Genomic DNA, 19,147 nt, shown 5'->3' with positions numbered 1-19,147 from the left:
GCGGAGAGTTTGGGGGCGGGGGGACACGGGGGGGCGTGGATGGGTTGGTGGGGCACACGCGAAATTGGGGGTCCCGGGGGGTTGGAGGGGACACGGGGGTCCCAGGATGGGGGTGGGGGACACAATGACACTGGGGGGGGGACACACACGAATTGGGGGGGAGGATGGGGGGCATGGGATGGGTTTGGGGGGCACATGAAATGGGGGGGGGTCCCAGGGTGGGGGGCACAGAGACGGGACACACACACATATGGGGGCGCAGGATGGGTTTGGGGGGACACGAAATTGGGGGGGCATGGGATGGCTTGGGGGGTGATGGCCCTGAGGGACACACATGAATGGGGGTCCACGGTATGGGGTGGGGGCCACGACAAAAGGGGACCCCCACCCAGATGGCTTTGGGGGTCCCCAAAACCGTGCACGACCTCAGAGCCCCCCAAAAGATGGGGGGCACCTGGGGTGTAACAGAACGAGCTGCCCCCCCCCCAGGAGGGAGGGGTGGGATTTGGGGTGCTGGCACCCTTTTACCCCCCCAAAAACCTCCCCCCCCCCCCCCAAACGAAGAGCGGAGTCGGGGGGGGCTGTCGGGAGCCTTTATTTGGGGGGCTCAGGGGCCTTCGCCGCCCGGACCCTCTTCTTCTTCACCACCACCGGCTTCTGGCTGCGCAGGATGGCGCTGGCCCGGCGCAGGGCGGCCTGGGGGGCACGGCGTCAGGGGGCTCCCCAGAAAGGGGGGCACACCCCCACAAAAGCAGGGGGGCACCCCAATGGGTCCTCTTGTAATCCCAGGAGACCCCCTCAGGGACCGCCCCAGGTTCACAAGAAGCCCCCCTCCCCAAGGTCTGGGGAGCCCCCAGGGTTATGAGGGCCCCCCAGGTCATGAAGACCCCCCAGGAGTTGTGGGGAGCCCCCCAAAATCCATCACCCCCCAGTCAAGAATAACCCCTCAGAATCGAGGGGGGCCCCTAGGGTTGTAAAGACCCCCAAAGTTGTGATAAGCCCCCCAGGGTTGTGCAGACCCCCACGACCAAAACCAATCCCCTCAGGGTGAAGGAAAAGCCCCCAAGGTCGAGGAGAGCCCCCCTGGAGCCCCCAAGATTGCGGGGACCCCCATGATCCCGAGTAATCCCCTCAGTCACGGAAAGGCCCCCGGGTTGTGAAGACCCCCGGGGTTGTGGACCCCCCCACCCCGGGTTGTGGGGCCCCCCGGTTGTGGGGACCCCTCCCCGGGTTGTGGGGACCCCCCCGGGTTGTGGGGCCCCTCCCCGGGTTGTGGGGACCCCCCGGGTTGTGAAACACCCTCCCCAGGTTGTGCCCCTCCCCCCGGGTTGTGGGGACCCCTCCCCGGTTGTGGCCCCCCCCCGGGTTGTGGGGACCCCCTCCCCGGTTGTGGGCCCCCCGGGTTGTGGGGCCCCTCCCCGGGTTGTGGGGACCCCTCCCCGGGTTGTGGGGACCCCTCCCCGGGTTGTGGGGACCCCCTCCCCCGGTTGTGGCCCCCCCCGGGTTGTGGCCCCCCTCCCCCGGGTTGTGAAACACCCTCCCCAGGTTGTGCCCCCCCGGTTGTGGGGACCCCTCCCCGGGTTATGGGGCCCCCCCCCGGGTTATGGGGCCCCCTGGTTGTGGCCCCCCGGTTGCGGGCCCCCCTCACCATGCGCAGGTCCCGCCGGTACTTGTCCTTGCGGATGAGGTGCCGGACGCTGCCCAGGGTGGCCCGGGCGTCGCGGTGGATCGTCACCCGGTTGTAGGAGCTGGCGGGTTTGCGCTGCCCTGGGGGGTGGGGGTGAGAAACTGGGGGTGCAGAGCGGGGGGGCCGGGGGGCCACGACACCCACCGGCGCGTTTCTTCAGCACCACCACGATGCCTTTGCCGTCGGGGGCCGGTTCCACCCCCACGGTCTTGCGGTGGATCAGCCCGTTGTAGCGGAAGGAATTGCGGGCCTTCAGATTGTTCGGCTCCTGCGGGGGGCGGGTGTGTGGAGGGTCGGGGGGGTACGGGGTCTGGGGGGGCAGGGGTCTGGCAGGGAGGGAAGGGTCGGGGGGGAGGGTCCCAGGGGAGGGAAAGGGTCGGGTCGGGGGGGGGTCCCAGGGGAGGGAAGGGTCGGGAGGGGGCCCAGGGGTCTGGTGGGGAAGGGAAGGGTCGGGGGGGGTCCCAGGGGAGGGGAAGGAGTCGGGAGGGGGGCCCAGGGTCTGGTGGGGAAGGGAAGGGTCGGGGGTCCCAGGGGAGGGAAGGGTCGGGAGGGGGGCCCAGGGGTCTGGTGGGGAAGGGAAGGGTCGGGGGGTCCCAGGGGAGGGAAGGAGTCGGGAGGGGGGCCCAGGGGTCTGGTGGGGAAGGGAAGGGTCGGGGGGAGCCCAGGGGTCTCGGGGTGGTGGGTGAAGGGTTGGGGGGACCCAAGGGTCTGGGGGAGGGCAAAGGGTGGCGAAGGGGGTCCCAGTGGTCTTGGGGGGGTCCAAAGGGTCGGGGAGGCCCGGGGGGACCCAGGGGTCTGGGGGGGGCCTAAGGGTCTTGGGGGGTCAAGGGGTCAGGCCCGGGGGTCGGGGGGCCCAAAGAGTCGGGAGCCCAGGGGTCTTGAGGGGGGCACAGGGGTCGGGCCCAGGGTCTCGGGGGCCCAGGGGTGGGAAAAGCCCGAGGGGGAACCCAGGGATCTTGGGGGCCCAGGGGTGTCGGGGGGGGGGCCGAGCCTCTGGGGGGGCACCCGGATCCCCCCCTTTGGGCATTAACATGGCGGATCTGGCGGCCTGCGGCCCCTCCTGGGGCCTGGGGTGTCTCGGGGGGGTCCCCAAGCCCGTGCCCCCCCCGCGGTGTCTGTGGGGGGGTCCCGCCCGGCCCCCCGCCCCGCGGCGGCACTGACGGTGCTGTAGGTCTGGTTGTTCCGCTTGATGAGGAAGCTGGAGCAGTTCCGCACCACCATCCACTGCAGGTGGGACGACATGGCGCCTGCCGGAGCGGCGGAGCGGCCCTCAGCGCCCGCCGGGGCCCAGCACCCGCGGCCCGGCCGCCCCCCAAACCCCCTCAGGACCCCCCCCAAGGCCCCCCTACCCCCTCAGGACCCCCAAATCCGTGTGTGTCCCCGTCACCCCCCTCAGGATCGGGCCCTCCCGGCCGGAGCCACACGCGGCACCTCCGCTCGCTGCCGCCGCCGGAAACGGAAGGAGCGTGAGGCGCGCGGTACGGCGAGAGACACCCACCGCTTCGGCAATCTCCGGCACGCTTCGGTAATCTCCGCCCCACCCTTCGGCAATCCCCGCCCTCCCTTCGACAATCCCCGCCCTCCCTTCGGCAATCCCCGCCCTCCCTTCGACAATCCCCGCCCTCCCTTCGTCAATCCCCGCCACTCTTCGGCAACCTCCGCCTTCCGCTCGGCAATCCCCGCCATCCGCTCGGCAATCTCCGCCCCCCCCCCGCCGATCCCCGCCTCCCTTCGGCAATCCCCGCCCTCCCTTCGACAATCCCCGCCCTCCCTTCGGCAATCCCCGCCACTCTTCGGCAACCTCCCCCTTCCGCCCCCCAATCCCCGCCATCCGCTCGGCAATCTCCGCCCCCCGCCGATCCCCGCCTCCCTTCGGCAATCCCCGCCCCCGCTCGGCTCGGCTCTTTCCGCCGACGCTCGGTAATCTCCGACGCCGCCTCGGAAGGGACGTTCGGATTCTTTCGGCGCCGTTCGGGAATTCCCGGAGAGGGGCGGGGCTTCGGCCGCTTCCCGCTCTTTTCGGTGCTGCGCGCCGGGCGTGAGGCGTCGGGGACGTGAGGGGACGGGGGGACCTGGGGACCCGGGGGACACTGGGGACATGGGGGCTATTGGGGGACATTGGGGACATGGGAGCTAAGGGGGACGTGGGGGGACTTGGGGACATGGGGGGCACGGGGGACATTGGGGACATGGGGGATGTGAGGGGCATGGGAGCTGTTGGGGGACATTGGGGACATGGGAGCTAGGGGGGACATGGGGGATGTGAGGGACGTGGGGGCTATTTAGGGGACATTGGGGACACGGGGGCTATGGGGGACGTGGGGGGACTTGGGGACATGGGGGGGCACGGGGGGACATTGGGGACGTGGGGGGATGTGAGGGACATGGGAGCTGGGGGACATGGGGGATGTGAGGGGATGTGGGGACACATGGGGGCTATAGGGAGATGTGGGGGACGTGGGGACATGGGGGACATGAGGGGACACGGGGCAGGGGGCTATTGGGGGTGTGGGGACACGGGGGATGTGAAGGGGTGTGGGGGATGTGGGGGACATGGGGGGTGTGGGGGACGTGGCGGAACGGGGGGCTGTGGGGAGATGTGGGAGGCTATGGGGGACATGGGGGCTGTGAGGGGGAGTGGGGCTGGGGGGGCCATGGGGCTGGGAGCGTCCCGAGTGGGGCCATGGGGGGGCTGGAATCGGGGTTGTGAGGGGGACTTGGGGGCAGGAGTGGGGCTGGGGGGTCCGTGGGGCTGGGGGAAGGGAGAATGGGGGGCTCCGTGGGGCTGGGGGCAGGAGGCCTCCCCTCCCCAGCCCCCTGGGCCTACACGGGGGGGGGTCGATGTCATCCCGGGGGGTCGATGGCACCACGGGGGTCGATGACATCACGGGGGGTCGATGGCACCACGGGGGGTCGATGGCATCGCGGGGGCGGGGGCGGGGGCGGGGCGGGCCGAGCGCGGGGCGGCCATGGGGCGCTGGGGTGCCCTGGCCCTGCTGGCGTTGGTTTTGGGGGGGTCCCCTTCCAGCTGCAGGAGGCGCTGCGGGGGCTGCGGGGGAGAACGCCCGCCTGGAGGGGACCCTGCGCAACCTCAGCCGCGCCCTGGGCCAGCTCCGCGCCCGCCTGCGGGACCCCCGGGTGAGTGGGGGCGGCCGTGCCCCCCCAGCCCCCGCACCCCGCTAACCCCCTCCCCCCCTTTCTTTCTCTCCCCACAGACCCGGTCTGGACGCAGGAGCCCCCGCCCGAGCAGCCCCCCTGCTACCGGGGTCCCCCGCCGCCGCCGCCGCCCTGCTGCCCCCCAAGTTAGGGGGCCTCGTCCTGGCCGCTCGCCTCCTGCTGCCGTGAGCGCCCACCCGAGCCCAGCACCCACCCAGGTACAGGGGGCGGGGGCGGTTGGGGGTCACCTTCACGGGGGTGTCTGTGCCCCTTCCCCTCCCCCCGTTCATTAGCCCCTGCGCTAATTACGGCGGGAAGATGGGCCCCCCCCGCCCCCCCTCATCCCCTGGGGGAACCGACTGGGGGGGGCGTCGGGGGGGGTTGGGGGTCTGGGGGGGTTGGGGGGCCCGGACGCCTGGGTCCTCGTTAACCCCCCGGTGCCCCCAGGGTGGCCCCGGCTCCGCTTCGCCTCCGTCCCTGCGCTGAGACCGACCCTGCCCCACGGCGACCCTGCCCCACAGCAATGCTGCCCCACGGAGACCCTGCCCCACAGCAACGCTGCCCCACGGCGATCCTGCCCCACGGTGCTGTCCCACAGCCCTGCCCCACGGTGACCCAGCCCCACAGCGACCCTGCCTCACGGCGACCCTGCCCCATGGTGCTGTCCCACAGCCGAGCCCCACGGAGACCCTGCCCCACAGCCCTGCCCCACAGCGACCCTGCCCCACGGCGACCCTGCCCCATGGTGCTGTCCCACAGCCCTGCCCCACGGTGGCCCTGCCCCACGGTGGCCCTGTCCCACAGCGACCCTGCCTCACAGCGACCCTGCCCCACGGCGACCCTGCCCCACGGCGACCCTGCCCCATGGTGCTGTCCCACAGCCCTGCCCCACGGTGACCCTGCCCCACGGTGGCCCTGTCCCACAGCGACCCTGTCCCACAGCGACCCTGCCCCACGGCGACCCTGCCCCATGGCGGCCCTGCCCCATGGCGCTGTCCCACAGCCCTGCCCCACGGTGACCCTGCCCCACAGCGACCCTGCCCCACGGTGCTGCCTCACAGCGACTCTCTCCCGTGGCGCTGTCCGACAGTGCTGCCCCACGGCGACTCTGCCCCCCGGTGCTGCCCCACAGCAACCTTGCCCCACAGTGCTGCCCCGCATTGCCCCACTGCCCCACATCGCCCCTGCCCCACGGCGCTGCCCCTACACCAAGACCGCCCTGGAGCTGCGGCAGCGCCGTGGGGCTGGGGGGAGCCCCCCGAGGGACCCTGCCCCCCATCCCCCTGCCCCACGGCGCTGCCCCACGGATGTGGGGCTGGAGGAGGCCCAGCCCTGCTGGGGGGACCCCCCAAACCCCCCCCCGAGGTGGTGGCACAGCCCCGCCCCCACCCTTTGCTGTAATTAAAAGGGAATTAATCAATATCGCTCCGCTGCAGCCGGGGATGGGGAGGGCGCGCTCCCCTCCCCCACGGGTGCCCCCTCCCCCAGGGCGCCCGCACTCGCGGTGGGTCACAGCGCTTTATTGCTCGGGGTTTGGGGGGAAAAGCGGCCGGATTGGGGGGGGAGGGCTCGGCCCCTCCCCCACAGGCAGCCCCGCGGGCCGGCACCCCCCGAGTGGGGTCACCCCCCCGCGGTGGGGCAGCGCCCCCAGAATTTGGGTCGAAACCCCCCTGAACTGGGGCCGCCCCGCCCCCCGTCCCCCTGCCCCTCCCCCACCCTAGAGGAGGGTGCAGCGCTCAGGGGGCGGGGGGTGGCGGGGGCGGGGCGGGCGGGGGCGCCGGCAGCGGGGACAGGGACAGCGGCTGGGAGGGGGGAGGGGGTGGGGACAGGGCCCGGGGGTGACGGGGGTTGGGGACACGGCCCAGGGCGGGGGACAGCCCGGGGGGCGGGGGACCAGGCGCGGCCGGTGACAAAGGTTGGGGACGCAAGAGGGGACGCGTCCGGGGGGGTGACGCTGGCTGGGGACACGGGAGGGGACACGTCGGGGGAGGTGACCAGGGACGGGGACGCGTCCCAGCGGGTGACACGGGAGGTGACCAGGGACGGGGACACAGGAGGGGACACGTCCCAGTGGGTGACACGGGAGGGGACCAGGGACGGGGACACGCCTCGGGTGGTGACACCGCCTGGGGACGCAAAGGGGGACACAGGAGGGGACATGTCGTGGGAGGTGACCAGGGATAGGGATGTGTCTCGGGTGGTGACACTGCCTGGGGACGCAAAAGGGGACATGGGAGGGGACACGTCGGGGGAGGCGACCAGGGATGGGGACGCGTCCCAGCGGGTGACACGGGAGGTGACCAGGGACGGGGACACAGGAGGGGACACGGGGGAGGTGACCAGGGACGGGAACGCGTCCCAGTGGGTGACTCGGGAGGTGACCAGGGACGGGGACACAGGAGGGGACACGTCCCAGTGGGTGACACGGGAGGTGACCAGGGATAGGGACACGCCTTGGGTGGTGACACCGCCTGGGGACGCAAAGGGGGACACAGGAGGGGACACGTCGGGGGAGGTGACCAGGGATGGGGACACATCCCAGTGGGTGACACGGGAGGTGACCAGGGACGGGGACACAGGAGGGGACACGTCAGGGGAGGTGACCAGGGATAGGGACGTGTCTCGGGTGGTGACACCGCCTGGGGATGCAAAAGGGGACACAGGAGGGGACATGTCGTGGGAGGTGACCAGGGACGGGGACGCGTCCCAGGGGGTGACACGGGAGGTGACCAGGGACGGGGACACAGGAGGGGACGCGTCCCAGGGGGTGACATGGGAGGTGACCAGGGACGGGGACACAGGAGGGGACGCGTCCCAGGGGGTGACACGGGAGGGGACCAGGGACGGGGACACGCCTCGGGTGGTGACGCCGCCGGGGGACACAGGAGGGGCCACGTCAGGAGAGGTGACCAGGGACGGGGACGCATCCCGGGCAGCGACACCGCCGGGGGACACGTCCGGCGTCGGGGACGGCGGAGGGGACGCGTCCCGCCCCGGAGAGGCGGCCCTGGGGGTCCCCTCGCCGGGCGCCCCCCGCGCCGTGGGGCCGCCCCCCGGCCGCGCCCCCGTGCCGTGGGGCAGGACGCGGGTCTGGACGCCGCAGCCCCGCAGGCGCAGGACGTGGGGCAGCTGGCGCAGGCGCAGGCGGGCGGAGGCGGCGGCGCCCAGGGGCAGCGGGCGCTGGAAGGCGGCGCGGTAGGCCGCCCGCAGCTGGAAGAGCGACAGCCCCCCCGGGTGCCCCCCCAGCAGCACCCCCAGCTCCCGCCCCAGCGCCCCCAGATCCCCGTCCCCCCCCGCCGGCGAGGGGCTGGGGGGCCGGGGGGCCGGGGGGCTCTCGGGAAGTTGGGGGGCCGGAGGGGTGCCGGGGGGCCCGGACGCCTGGGGCCCCTCGGGAAGTTGGGGGGCTGGAGGGCTGCCGTGGGGCCCAGACAACTGGGTGCCTTTCTGAGCCCATGGGGCTACTGGGGCGCCGTGGGGCCCGGACGCATGAGGCCCCTTCTGTCCCCATGGGGCTACAGGGGCGCCGTGGGGCCCGGGTGCCTGGGGCCCCTTCTTTGTCCTTGGAGGGATGTGGGGGGTGCCGTGGGGCCCAGACACCTGGGGCCCCTTGGGAAGCTGGGGGGCTGGAGAGGTGCCGTGGGGCCCGGACGCCTGGGTCCCTTTCTGTCCCCACAGGGGGACGTGTGGGGTGCCGGATGCCGGCTGCATCTGTGGGGCTGAAGAGCTCTTGGGGGGCCCGGACGCCTGGGGTCCATTCTGAGTCCATGGGGCTGAATGGGTCCCGTGGGGCCCGGACGCCTGGGTCCCCTTCTGTCCCCATGGGGGGACGTGTGGGGTGCCAGACGCCCGGGGCCCCGGCTGCATCTGTGGGGCCAAAGGGCTGCTGGGGGGCCCGGAGGCCTGGGTCCCCTTCTGAAGTTGTGGGGCTGAAGTGGGGCCGTGGGGCCCAGACGCCTGGGTCCCCTTCTGAAGTTGTGGGGCTGAAGTGGGGCCGTGGGGCCCGGACGCCTGGGTCCCCTTCTGAAGTTGTGGGGCTGAAGTGGGGCCGTGGGGCCCGGACGCCTGGGTCCCCTTCTTTGTCCGTGGGGCCTTGGAGGTGGCGGGGGGGGGCCCGGACGCCCGCGGCCTCGCCCCCCCCGAGCCCGCGCCGTGCCGTGGGGCTGGCCGGGTCCGGGCCCCTTCCTCGGCTGGGGGGGACAAATGAGGGGGGGTCACCCACGGAGGGGGGTCACCCCCCACCCGCCCGACGCCGGGGTCCCCGTGGGTACCTGGGCGGGTGCTGTCGCCCCCGGGGGGGTCCCATCGCGGCAGCAGCAGGTCCAGGGAGTCCAGCCCCTCCCCCTCCACCCAGCGCAGGGTCCCGGCTGGGGGGCGGGGGGCAGGGGGGGCAGGTGAGGGGGAGGGTGCGTGCACACGCGTGCAGCTGCGCGCACCCCCACGTACGCGCGCGTGCTTGGGGACCCCCCCGCCCGGGACGGCCCTGGCTCCCCGGGGAAGTGGGGCAGGGGAGATGTGGGGGGCAGTGGGGTGGAACAGTGGGGCAGGGATGTGGGGGTCCCAAGCAGTGGGGCAGCCCCGTAATGGGGGTCCCAGGGCAGCGGGGCAGAGCAGTTGGGGCAGCGGCGTGGGGGTCCCGAGCAGTGGGGCGGAGCAGTGGGGCAGCCCTGATATGGGGGTCCCAGAGCGGTGGGGCAGCAATGTGGGGTCCCAAGCAGTGGGGCAGCCCCAATTTTGGGGTCCCAGGGCAGCAGGGCAGAGCAGTGGGGCAGCCCTGATATGGGGGTCCCAGAGCAGTGGGGCAGCCCCGATATGGGGTCCCGAGCAGTGGGGCAGAGCAGTGGGGCAGTGACGTGGGGGTCCCAAGCAGTGAGGCAGCCCCAATTTTGGGGTCCCAGGGCAGTGGGGCAGAGCAGTGGGGCAGCGATGTGGGGTCCCAAGCAGTGAGGCAGCCCCAATTTTGGGGTCCCAGGGCAGTGGGGCAGAGCAGTGGGGCAGCGATGTGGGGGTCCCGAGCAGTGGGGCAGCCCCGATGGGCCCCTCCCCCGTTTCGGGGTCCTTACCGTGGGGGATGGGAGGCCGAGGGGCTGGTGGGGGTGGGGGCCGTGGGGCAGGAGGGGGCGCAGGGAGGGGCCCCCGGGCGGGGCCCCAGCACCGCCCCTCCCCCGGCAGCTCCGCCGGCCCCGACATCCCTGGGGGCGGCGGGGGATGGGTGGGTGAGGGGGCCCTTCCCTGCCCCCCACATTGGTGACCCCTCCCGCCCCCACATGGGGAACCCCTCCCCGGATCGGGCCCCTTCCCCCACTCCCGCCCCCACACTGGGGACCCCTCCCAGCCCCCTTCCCCTGCCCCCACCCCGATTGTGCACCCTCCCTGCCCCCTCCCCCGATTGGGGACCACCCCCGCCGGATCGGCCCCCCTCCCCCAAATCAGGGCCCCCCTCCCTGCCCCCATCCCGGATCGGGGCCCCTCCCCTGCCCACCCCCCACTACTGGGGACCCCTGCCCCGCCCCCTCAATTGGGGACCCCCGCCCGGATCGGGCCCCCTTCCCCTGCCCCCTTCCCCCGCGATTTGGGGACCCCTTCCCTGCCCCTCCCCCGAATTGTGACCCCCGGATCGGGCCCCCTTTCCCCTTGTCCCCTCCCCCATGGGGACCCCTCTCCCCCTCCCGGTACCTGGGGTTCCTCCGCGCCCCTCCCCCACTTTCTGTTTCGTTTCCCGACCAAAGCTCCGCCCCCCTCACGTGGGCCGGGCGGGGCAGGGCGTGTCCCGATGTGGCCACGCCCCCTCCCTTTCCCCCCGCCCCTCCCCCCCTTGCGTCATCACAGCCCGGACGCCCTTGGGGGGGGGGGGAGGGGCGGCGCGGGGGCTGCTGGGAGCGGCCATGGCCGGGCTGGGCAGTGAGCGGCGGGGGGTTGGGGGCTGGGGGGTCTGGTTGGGGGTCCGGGGGCTGGGGGCTGCGGGGGGTTGGGGTCTCGGGGGTCTGGTTGGGGTCCGGGGCGCTGGGGGCTGCGGGGGTGTTGGGGGCTGGGGGGTCTGGTTGGGGGTCCGGGGTTTGGGGGCTGGGGGCTGCACGGGGGGTTGGGGATCTCAACAGGGGCTGGTTGGGGGTCCGGGGGGCTGCAGGGGGTTTGGGGGCTGCAGGGGTCTCGTTGGGGTCCGGGGTTCGGGGGCGGGGTCGTCGGGGGTCCCGGGGGGGCCCTGACTCCCCGCCCCCCCCAGGGATCGGGGCCGCCCTGAGGAGCCTCTGGGCGAGGGAGCCCGTGCTCGTCGCCAGCGTCGGCATCGGCGCCCTGGGTGAGCGGGGGAGGGGAGGGGAGGGCGGGGGAGGGTGGGGGTGCCCCCGCCCCCTGACCCTCCCCCGCCCCCTGACCCCTCCCCCCAGCCCTGGTGTCGCCGCTGCTCAGCCCCTACACCCGGTACTCGGGGATGATCAACCGGGCCACCCCTACGCCTACCCGGGTAGGGACCCCCCGGGACCCCCAACCCCCGGACCCCAGCCCCCCGGGACCCCAGCCCCCCGGGACCCCCAACCCCCCGGGACCCCAGCCCCCCGGGACCCCCAGCCCCCGGGACCCCCAACCCCCCGGGACCCTCACACCCCGGGACCCCAGCCCCCCGGGACCCCCAACCAGCCCCCAGATCCCCAGCAACCCCCGACAACGTCCCTGGGACCCCAACCTCCCCCTGGGACCCCCAACAACCCCCCCCAGGGACCCCAACCACCCCTCTGGGACCCCAAGCCCCCCCGGGACCCCGAACCCCCCCCAGGACCCCACTCCCAATTACCCCTGGGACCCCAGACCCCCCCCCAGACCCCCCGGGGACCCTCAACACCCCATGCCCCCCCCTCCCCCTTCCCATGGCGCGGGGGGGGGGTGGGGAGATTCGGGGCCGGGCCCCCCCCAGCTCCCCTCAGGGGGGCCCTGGGGGTCCCCGCACCCCAACCCCCCGCCCCCAGTGCCGCTGCGGGACGACGGGACCATGCCGGACGTGCCCTCCCACCCCTGCGACAAGGAGGGGCCCAGCCTGGAGTGGCTCAAAAACCTCTGAGAGCCCCCCCAGTTTTTTGGGGGGCCCCACACTGGGTGCCCCCCCCCCCCCCCTTACATTTGGGGGGGTTTGGGGGGACCCCGGTATCGGGGCTCGCTGAGAACACGGCGCTTGCGGTCAAATCGTGGCTCTTTATTGAGGGGGGGCCGGGATGGGGGGAGGGGGTCCCCGATGGGGGGGGGCCCCGGGATGGGGGAGGGGTCCCCGATGGGGGGTCCCCCGTGCCCCCCAAATCGGCGCCGGGCTCAGTCGAAGTCGTTGCAGCCGCCGGGGCTGGAGAATTTGGGGAAGCGCAGGAGCTTCTCGGGGGGCTGGGGGGCCAGGTGGGGGGGGGGCCCCGGCTCCTCCTCCTCCCCTTCAGCTGCCGGAGGCGCGGCGGTGAGGCCCCCGAACCCCAGCGGCCCCCCAAGCCCCTGGACCCCAGCCCAGCCCCCGGAACCCCGAAGCCCCAAAACCAGCCCCCCAACCCACAGCCCCAACCCCTGCACCCCTAACCCAGCCCCCCAACGCCCTGAACCCCAAACCAGCCCCCAAACCCCTAACCCAGCCCCCACCCCCAAACCAGCCCCCAAACCCTAACCCAGCCCCCACCCCCCAAACCAGCCCCCAAACCCCTAACCCAGCCCCCACCCCCAAACCAGCCCCCAACCCCCTGAGCCCCCAAAACCAACCCCCACCCCAAAACCAGTTCCCCAAACCAGCCCCCGATTCCCCAAATCCTGCACCCCAACCCAGCCCCCCAACCTCCCTGCACCCCCAAAACCAACCCCAAACCAGCCCCCCACCCCCGTACCCCAACCCAGCCCCCAACGCCCTGAACCCCCACCCCAGCCCCTGAACCCCCAAACCAGCCCCCAGCCCCCACACCCCAACCCAGCCCCCTCCCCCCGTACCTGCGTGGGGAAGCCATCGGGGGCAGGGGCGGCCGCCCCTCCCCCGCCGCCCCCTCCCCCCGGGGCTCCGGCCGCCGGCGCCGCTTGGTGCTGGGGGCTCCGGGGGCTGGGGGGCGGGGGTGGGGCCCCTGCGGCGGCTCCTTGTCGGGGCTCGTTCTCGGCGTTGCCGGGGGTGGGGCGTCCGTGCTGCGGGTGCCCTCGTCCTGGGGGAGGGGCGGGGCGGGGGGCAGTTGAGGGGGTGTGGGGCAATCGGGGGGTTGTGGGGCAGGATTGGGGGGTGTGGGGTGGGGAGGAGGTGTTGGGGGGGTTGTGGGGCAATTGCGGGGTTTGTGGGGCTGTGGGGGGCCATGGGGCAGCAATGGGGCAGTGGTGGGAGCTGTGGGGCAGCTGTGGAGGTCGATGGGGGTTGTGGGGCAGTGGGGGGGCCTGTGGGGGTCCATGGGGCAGGTGTGGGGAGCTGGGGGACCCATGCAGTGGCCATGGGGCTGGGGGGGCAGCCATGGGGCAGCCATGGGGCTGGGGCGGGACCAAGGGGTGGTTGTGGGGTAGTGAGGGGGCCGTGAGGCAGTAGGTGGCCAGTGGTGGGGCCGTGGGGCAGCCGTGGGGCTGTGGGGGGCCATGGGGTGGCCGTGGGGCAGTGGTGGGGCAGCTGTGGGGGGGCCATGGGGCAGCCGTGGGGTAATGAGGGGCTGCGAGGCAGCGGTGGGGCAGTGGTGCGGGCTGTGGGGCAGCCGGGGGGCCGTGGGGCCGCTGTGGGGCCTTGGGGCATCTGCGGGGCAGCCATGGGGCGGCCGTGGGGCAGTGGGGGGGACCGTGAGGCAGCTGTGGGGCAGTAGGGAGGCCATGGGGGGGCACGGGGCAGCTGTGGGGCAGCCGTGGGGTAATGAGGGAGTCACGCGGGGGCCGTGGGGCGGCCGTGGGGCAGCCGTGGGGCAGCCGTGGGGCGGCCGTGGGGCGGCGGGTCCCACCTGCAGCAGGAAGGTGAGCTGGCCCTGCCTGTACTGGTCCCCGTGGGCGTCCAGGAGCTTCATCAGGAACCTGGGGGGGGGACACGGGCACGGGGGGCTCAGGGCGTGGCCCGGGGGAGGGCGTGTCCGGGGGCGTGTCCCGGGCGTGTCCCCGCCCCGCTCACCTCCGCTCCTGCTGCAGGCGCCGTGTGATTCGCTGGAGCTGCTGCAGCCGGCTCAGCGCCCGCGTTCACCTGGGGGCGGGGCCGAGAGGATGGGGGCGGGGCCGGGGGAGGGGGCAGGGCCTGGGGGTGGGCCCTGGGGAGGGCTCTTTGTGAGGGGGTGTGGCCATTCAGCGGGAGGGGTGCCAGAGGGCTTAGGGGTGGAGCTTGGGATTGGGGGTGGAGCTTGGGATGGGGTGGAGCCTGGAATCAGGGGTGGAGCTTGGGATGGGGTGGAGCTTGGGATGGGGTAAAGTTTGGGATTGGGGGTGGAGCTTGGGACTAGGGGTGGAGCTTGGGATGGGGTGGAGCCTGGAATCAGGGGTGGAGCTTGGGACTGGGGGTGGAGCTTGGGACTGGGGTGGAGCCTGGAATCAGGGGTGGAGCTTGGGACTGGGGTGGAGCTTGGGACTGGGGTAAAGTTTGGGATTGGGGGTGGAGCTTGGGATAGGGGTGGAGCTTGGGACTGGGGGGTGGAGCCCGGGACTGGGTGGTGGAGCTTGGGATGGGGTGGAGCCTGGAATCAGGGGTGGAGCCCAGGACTGGGGGGTGGAGCTTGGGATTGGGGGTGGAGCCCAGGACTGGGGGGGTGGAGCTTGGGACTGGAGGGTGGAGCTTGGGACTGGGGGTGGAGCCCCGGACTGGGGGGAGGAGCTTGGGACTGGGGGGTGGAGCTTGGGACTGGGGGTGGAGCTTGGGACTGGGGGTGCAGCTTGGGATGGGGTGGAGCTTGGGATTGAGGGTGGATCTTGGGACTGGGGGGGTGGAGCTTGGGATGGGGTGGAGCCTGGAATCAGGGGTGGAGCTTGGGATTGGGGGTGGAGCCCGGGACTGGGAGGTGGAGCTTGGGATGGGGTGGAGCTTGGGATTGGGGGTGGAGCTTGGGATGGGAATGGCACTTGGGATTGGGGGTGGAGCCCGGGACTGGGGGGGTGGAGCCCAGGACTGGGGGGTGGAGCTTGGGATCTGGGGGGGTGGAGCCTGAGCTCTACAGGAGAGTAAAGGTACAGCCTGTTCCTAAAGGAGGCGGAGCCACCCATGGGTGGGTGTGGCCATCAATTGGTGGGTGTGGCCAGAGGTCTTGGGGTGGAGCCTGAGCCCTGGGGGCGGAGCCAACTCCAGGCAGACAAAGGGTTGTCCCTAAGGGGGCGTGGCCACCCCGGTGGTGGGTGGGACCAGAGCCCTCAGGGGTGGAGCCTGTGTCCTGGGGGTGGAGTCTGCACTCTAGGGGCGGAGCCTGAGCTCTGGGGGCGGAGCCTGCTCCTTGCAGAGGAGCAATGGTGGGGGCTGTCCCTAAGGGGGTGTGGCCACCCCACCGATGGGCGGGGCTGGAGCCGTTAGGGGTGGAGCCTGAGCTCGGGGGGGCGGAGCCAGCTCTCTCAGACTGTGTCAAGCAGGGGGGGCAGTCCCAAGGGGGCGGAGCCTGGCCTGCAAGGGGCGTCTCCCCCAGCGGGCGTGTCGGGGGGGCGTGTCCCCGCAGCGGGCGGGTCCCCCCCTCCCCCCACCTGCTCGATCTCCCGGCAGCGGCGGCCCAGGGCCTGCAGCTTGCGGCGGGCGGCCTCGCGCTGGCGCCGCCCTTCCTCCTCCTCCTCCTCCTCCTCCCCGCGGGGGCGGGGCTCGCCCCCCAGCCCCGCCCCGTCCACGAACTCCACCTCGGTCTCCAGCTCGCTCTCCAGGATGTTCCCCCCGAAGAGCGGCGGCAGCGCCAGCTCCGACCCCGGCGGCGCCGAGAACTCCTCGAAGGCCACCCCCGCCATGGCGCTGGGGGAGGGCCGGGGGTGAGGGGGCACCCCCGGCCCCGTTATCCCCCTCCCCCGGTGACATTAACCCCCCGGCCTCGTTATCCCCCTCCCCGGTGCCATTAATTCCCCCAGCCTCGGTTCCCCCCCGGCCCCGTTATCCCCCTCCCCGGTGCCATTAACCCCCCAGCCCCGTTATCCCCCTCCCCGGTGCCATTAATTCCCCCAGCCCCAGTTCCCCCCCCAGCCCCGTTATCCCCTCCCCCGGTGCCATTAACCCCCCCAGCCCCGTTATCCCCTCCCCGGTGCCATTAATTCCCCCAGCCCCAGTTCCCCCCCCGGCCCCGTTATCCCCCTCCCCGGTGCCATTAACCCCCAGCCCCGGTTCCTGGCCCCGTTATCCCCCTCCCCGGTGACATTAATTCCCCCAGCCCTGGTTCCCCCCCCCCGGCCCCGGTTCCCCCCCCCAGCCCCGTTATCCCCTCCCCCGGTGACATTAACCCCCCCAGCCCCAGTTCCCCCCCGACCCCCGGCCTCGTTATCCCCCTCCCCGGTGCCATTAATTCCCCCAGCCCCAGTTCCCCCCCCGGCCCCGTTATCCCCCTCCCCGGTGACATTAACCCCCCCAGCCCCGTTAATCCCTCCCCCGTGACATTCCCCTCCCCCAGCCCCATCTCCCCCGTTGCCCACCCGCTGATGACGTCACCCACGGCGGCCGCTGCCGGTCCCGAGAAGCGACGGCTCCGGGCTGGGGGGCGAGGGGGGGCAGGGAGGCGCGCGGTGATGACGTTCCGAGCGCGGCGCGATGACTGGGCGGGGCCGGGGGCGGGGTGTTATCGCCGCTCTGGCGCCGGAAGTGGCGTCAGTGCGAGAGCGCCGCGGCAGGAAGTGAGGTCACTGCGGCGGCGACAAGAGCGGCGGGAGCGGGATTGAGAGGTAACGGAGGGTGGGGGCTGGGAAGGGGGTCGGGGGTGAGGGGCTGGGGAGGTTTTGGGGGCGGGAAGGGGCGTTGTGGGGCTGGGGAGGGGGCTTGGGGGCGGAGGAGGGCGAGGGAGGGTTGCGGGGTTGGGGGGCTGTGGGGCAGGTTGGGGGCGGGGGAGAGGCTGGGGGTGCCTGGGGAGGGAGTTGTGGGGCTGGGGGGCCCGGGGAGGGTTGAGGGAGGTTTTGGGGGCTAGGAGGGTCTTGTGGGGCTGGGGAGGGGCTTGGGGGGCGGAGGAGGGGCGAGGGAGGGTTGCGGGGGTTGGGGGGCTGTGGGGCAGGTTGGGGGGCGGGGAGAGGCTGGGGGTGCCTGGGGAGGGAGTTGTGGGGCTGGGGGGCCCGGGGAGGGTTGAGGGGAGGTCTTTGGGCGGCTAGGAGGGGTCTTGTGGGGCTGGGGAGGGGGCTTGGCGGGCGGAGGAGGGGCGAGGGAGGGTTGCGGGGGTTGGGGGGCTGTGGGGCAGGTTGGGGGCGGGGGAGAGGCTGGGGTGCCTGGGGAGGGAGTTGTGGGGCTGGGGGGCCCGGGGAGGGTTGAGGGGAGGTTTTGGGGGCTAGGAGGGGTCTTGTGGGGCTGGGGAGGGGCTTGGGGGCGGAGGAGGGGCGAGGGGAGGGTTGGGGGGCTGGGGGGCAGGTTGGGGGTGGGGGAGGGCAAGGAGGGGCTTTGGGGGGCAGGGACGGGCCCGGGGACAGGCGGGGCGGGGGGTCCCGGCCTCGGGGGGGCCCTTTGGGACGCAGCGTGGGGCCCCCCCCGCCCCCCAGGGCCGCGCCATGTCGCTGGCGGACGAGCTGCTGGCCGACCTGGAGGAGGCGGCGGAGGAGGAGGAGGAGAACTTCGCCGAGGAGGAAGACGAGCCGGCCATCGAGGAGGTGCAGGAGGAGACGCAGCTCGACGCGGCCGCCGACTCCGTCAAAAGCATCGCCAAGCTGTGGGACAGCCGGACGGTGGGGGGCGGGGAGCCCCCCCCGAAACGGGGCGGGGAGACCCCAGAATGTGGGGAGACCCCCGTGGGGTGACGGCGGGGGGGGCGAAACACCCCCAACCCCCCCCCCCCTCCGGTTTGGGGTTTTTTTTATCTTTAGTTTGCAGAAATCATGCAGAAAATCGAGGAGTACATCAGCAAGCAACCCAAAGCGGCCGAAGGTGTGACCCCCCCCCTCTAAAAATGGGGCTCCCCCCTCCCGCAGCCCCCGCTCACCCCCAAATTTCCCCTTTTCCGGGCAGTTTTGGGGCCGGTGGAGGCGGCTCCGGAGTATCGCGTCATCGTCGACGCCAACAACCTGACGGTGGAGATCGAGAACGAGCTCAGTGAGCGGCTGGGGGGGGGCTGGGGGGGGGCTCCTCTTTTTCTGGGGTTCAGTGGCCGGCCAGGCGCTGAGGTGGATTTTGGGGGGGCTCCATGTGTGTCCCCCCCTTTTTTTCCCCCAGATATCATCCACAAATTCATCAGAGATAAATACTCCAAGCGCTTCCCCGAGCTGGAGTCGCTCGTCCCCAACGCCCTGGATTACATCCGCACCGTCAAGGTGGGGGTTTGGGGGGGGGGGGGGGGTTTTGGGGTCCCCCCCTGCTCCCTTGGGGGGGAGGGGGGTGATTTTATTTTTTCCAACTGTTTTTGGGGTGTTTTTGTGGGCTCTGCAGGAGTTGGGGAACAGCCTGGACAAGTGCAAGAACAACGAGAACGTGCAGCAGATCCTGACCAACGCCACCATCATGGTGGTCAGCGTCACGGCCTCCACCACCCAGGGGTGAGGGGGGGCGCCCCAAAACGGTTGGGGGTGCGGGAGGGGCTGTTTGGGGGTGCCGGGGGTTGTAGTTGGCCTGCGGGGTTGGTCACCCGTGGGGTGCGGTTGGGGGGCTGGCTGCTGTCAGGGTTGTTTATGTGGGGCAGAGACAAGTTTGGGGGGGGGCACCCCAAAACGGTTTGGGGTGAAGGGAGCAGTTTGGGGGGGCTGGTTACCCTGGGGGGGCAGTTTGGGGGGCTGCTCACCCACGTGGTCCAGTTGGGGGGCCGGTTGCCCTCCGGCTCATTTCTGTGGGGCAGAACCAAATTTGGGGTGGAACCCCAAAACAGTTGAGACTTGGGGGGCACTTGGGGGGGATTTGTGCCCCTGGGGGCAGTTGGGGGGTCTGGTCACTCGGGGGGCAGCCGGGGGGGCTGGTTGCTCTCAGGGTCGTTTATGGAGGGCAGAGCCAAACTTGAGGGGAGCCCCAAAATGTTGAGGGGTGGAGCAGCAGTTGGGGGGCTGGTTTCCCTGGGGGGCAGTTTGGGGGGCTGGTCACTCTGGGGGGCAGTTGGGGGTGTCTGGTCACTCTGGGGGGCAGTTGGGGGTCTGGTTTCCCTGGGGGCAGTTTGGGGGTCTGGTCACTCTGGGGGGCAGTTGGGGGTCTGGTCACTCTGGGGGGGCAGTTTGGGGGTCTGGTTTCCCTGGGGGGGCGGTTTGGGGGGGCTGCTCACCCACACAGTCCAGCTGGGGGGT

The 19,147-nt window shown here is 72.5% G+C and overlaps 5 protein-coding genes across 5 annotated transcripts in view; 2 read left to right on the top strand and 3 right to left on the bottom strand.

Moving 5' to 3' along the window:
• Window positions 1-579: 579 nt before the first annotated feature.
• Window positions 580-3,192, bottom strand: RPL28 (ribosomal protein L28). The gene is made up of 5 exons (XM_072847760.1): window positions 3,119-3,192; window positions 2,849-2,934; window positions 1,832-1,955; window positions 1,649-1,767; window positions 580-696 (listed from the first exon to the last, which is right to left on the bottom strand). Exons 2-5 carry the CDS (start codon window positions 2,927-2,929, stop codon window positions 595-597), a joined length of 426 nt encoding a protein of 141 aa, XP_072703861.1. The 5' UTR covers window positions 2,930-2,934; window positions 3,119-3,192; the 3' UTR covers window positions 580-594.
• Window positions 3,193-6,352: 3,160 nt separating this feature from the next.
• LOC140644674 (uncharacterized) lies at window positions 6,353-10,536 on the bottom strand. The gene is made up of 4 exons (XM_072847696.1): window positions 10,517-10,536; window positions 9,112-9,207; window positions 6,702-9,030; window positions 6,353-6,368 (listed from the first exon to the last, which is right to left on the bottom strand). Exons 3-4 carry the CDS (start codon window positions 8,705-8,707, stop codon window positions 6,353-6,355), a joined length of 2,022 nt encoding a protein of 673 aa, XP_072703797.1. The 5' UTR covers window positions 8,708-9,030; window positions 9,112-9,207; window positions 10,517-10,536.
• Window positions 10,537-10,678: 142 nt separating this feature from the next.
• NDUFA3 (NADH:ubiquinone oxidoreductase subunit A3) lies at window positions 10,679-12,010 on the top strand. The gene is given in 5 exon segments (XM_072847800.1): window positions 10,679-10,741; window positions 11,064-11,138; window positions 11,227-11,283; window positions 11,286-11,303; window positions 11,803-12,010. Coding segments are annotated over 5 exon segments (258 nt in total). The 5' UTR covers window positions 10,679-10,725; the 3' UTR covers window positions 11,895-12,010.
• A 129-nt stretch (window positions 12,011-12,139) lies between these two features.
• Window positions 12,140-16,454, bottom strand: TFPT (TCF3 fusion partner). The gene is made up of 6 exons (XM_072847694.1): window positions 16,385-16,454; window positions 15,457-15,716; window positions 13,920-13,986; window positions 13,756-13,825; window positions 12,788-12,990; window positions 12,140-12,167 (listed from the first exon to the last, which is right to left on the bottom strand). The coding sequence occupies exons 2-6, from the start codon at window positions 15,710-15,712 to the stop codon at window positions 12,140-12,142; spliced, it is 624 nt and encodes a 207-aa protein (XP_072703795.1). The 5' UTR covers window positions 15,713-15,716; window positions 16,385-16,454.
• A 43-nt stretch (window positions 16,455-16,497) lies between these two features.
• The window catches only part of PRPF31 (pre-mRNA processing factor 31), a 33,987-nt gene continuing 31,337 nt past the window's right edge, over window positions 16,498-19,147 (top strand). Inside the window, exons 1-6 of the mRNA XM_072847771.1 lie at window positions 16,498-16,630; window positions 17,429-17,611; window positions 17,750-17,810; window positions 17,892-17,975; window positions 18,096-18,193; window positions 18,309-18,415. Of these exons, the coding sequence (XP_072703872.1) occupies window positions 17,438-17,611; window positions 17,750-17,810; window positions 17,892-17,975; window positions 18,096-18,193; window positions 18,309-18,415 (524 nt within the window). The 5' untranslated portion in view covers window positions 16,498-16,630; window positions 17,429-17,437. The remainder of the gene's footprint in view (window positions 16,631-17,428; window positions 17,612-17,749; window positions 17,811-17,891; window positions 17,976-18,095; window positions 18,194-18,308; window positions 18,416-19,147) is intronic.

This window comes from Ciconia boyciana, chromosome 28 (genome assembly GCF_034638445.1).
Source record: "Ciconia boyciana chromosome 28, ASM3463844v1, whole genome shotgun sequence".
NCBI classification, from domain to species: domain Eukaryota; kingdom Metazoa; phylum Chordata; class Aves; order Ciconiiformes; family Ciconiidae; genus Ciconia; species Ciconia boyciana.
This window is presented reverse-complemented; position numbering and strand designations above follow the sequence as displayed.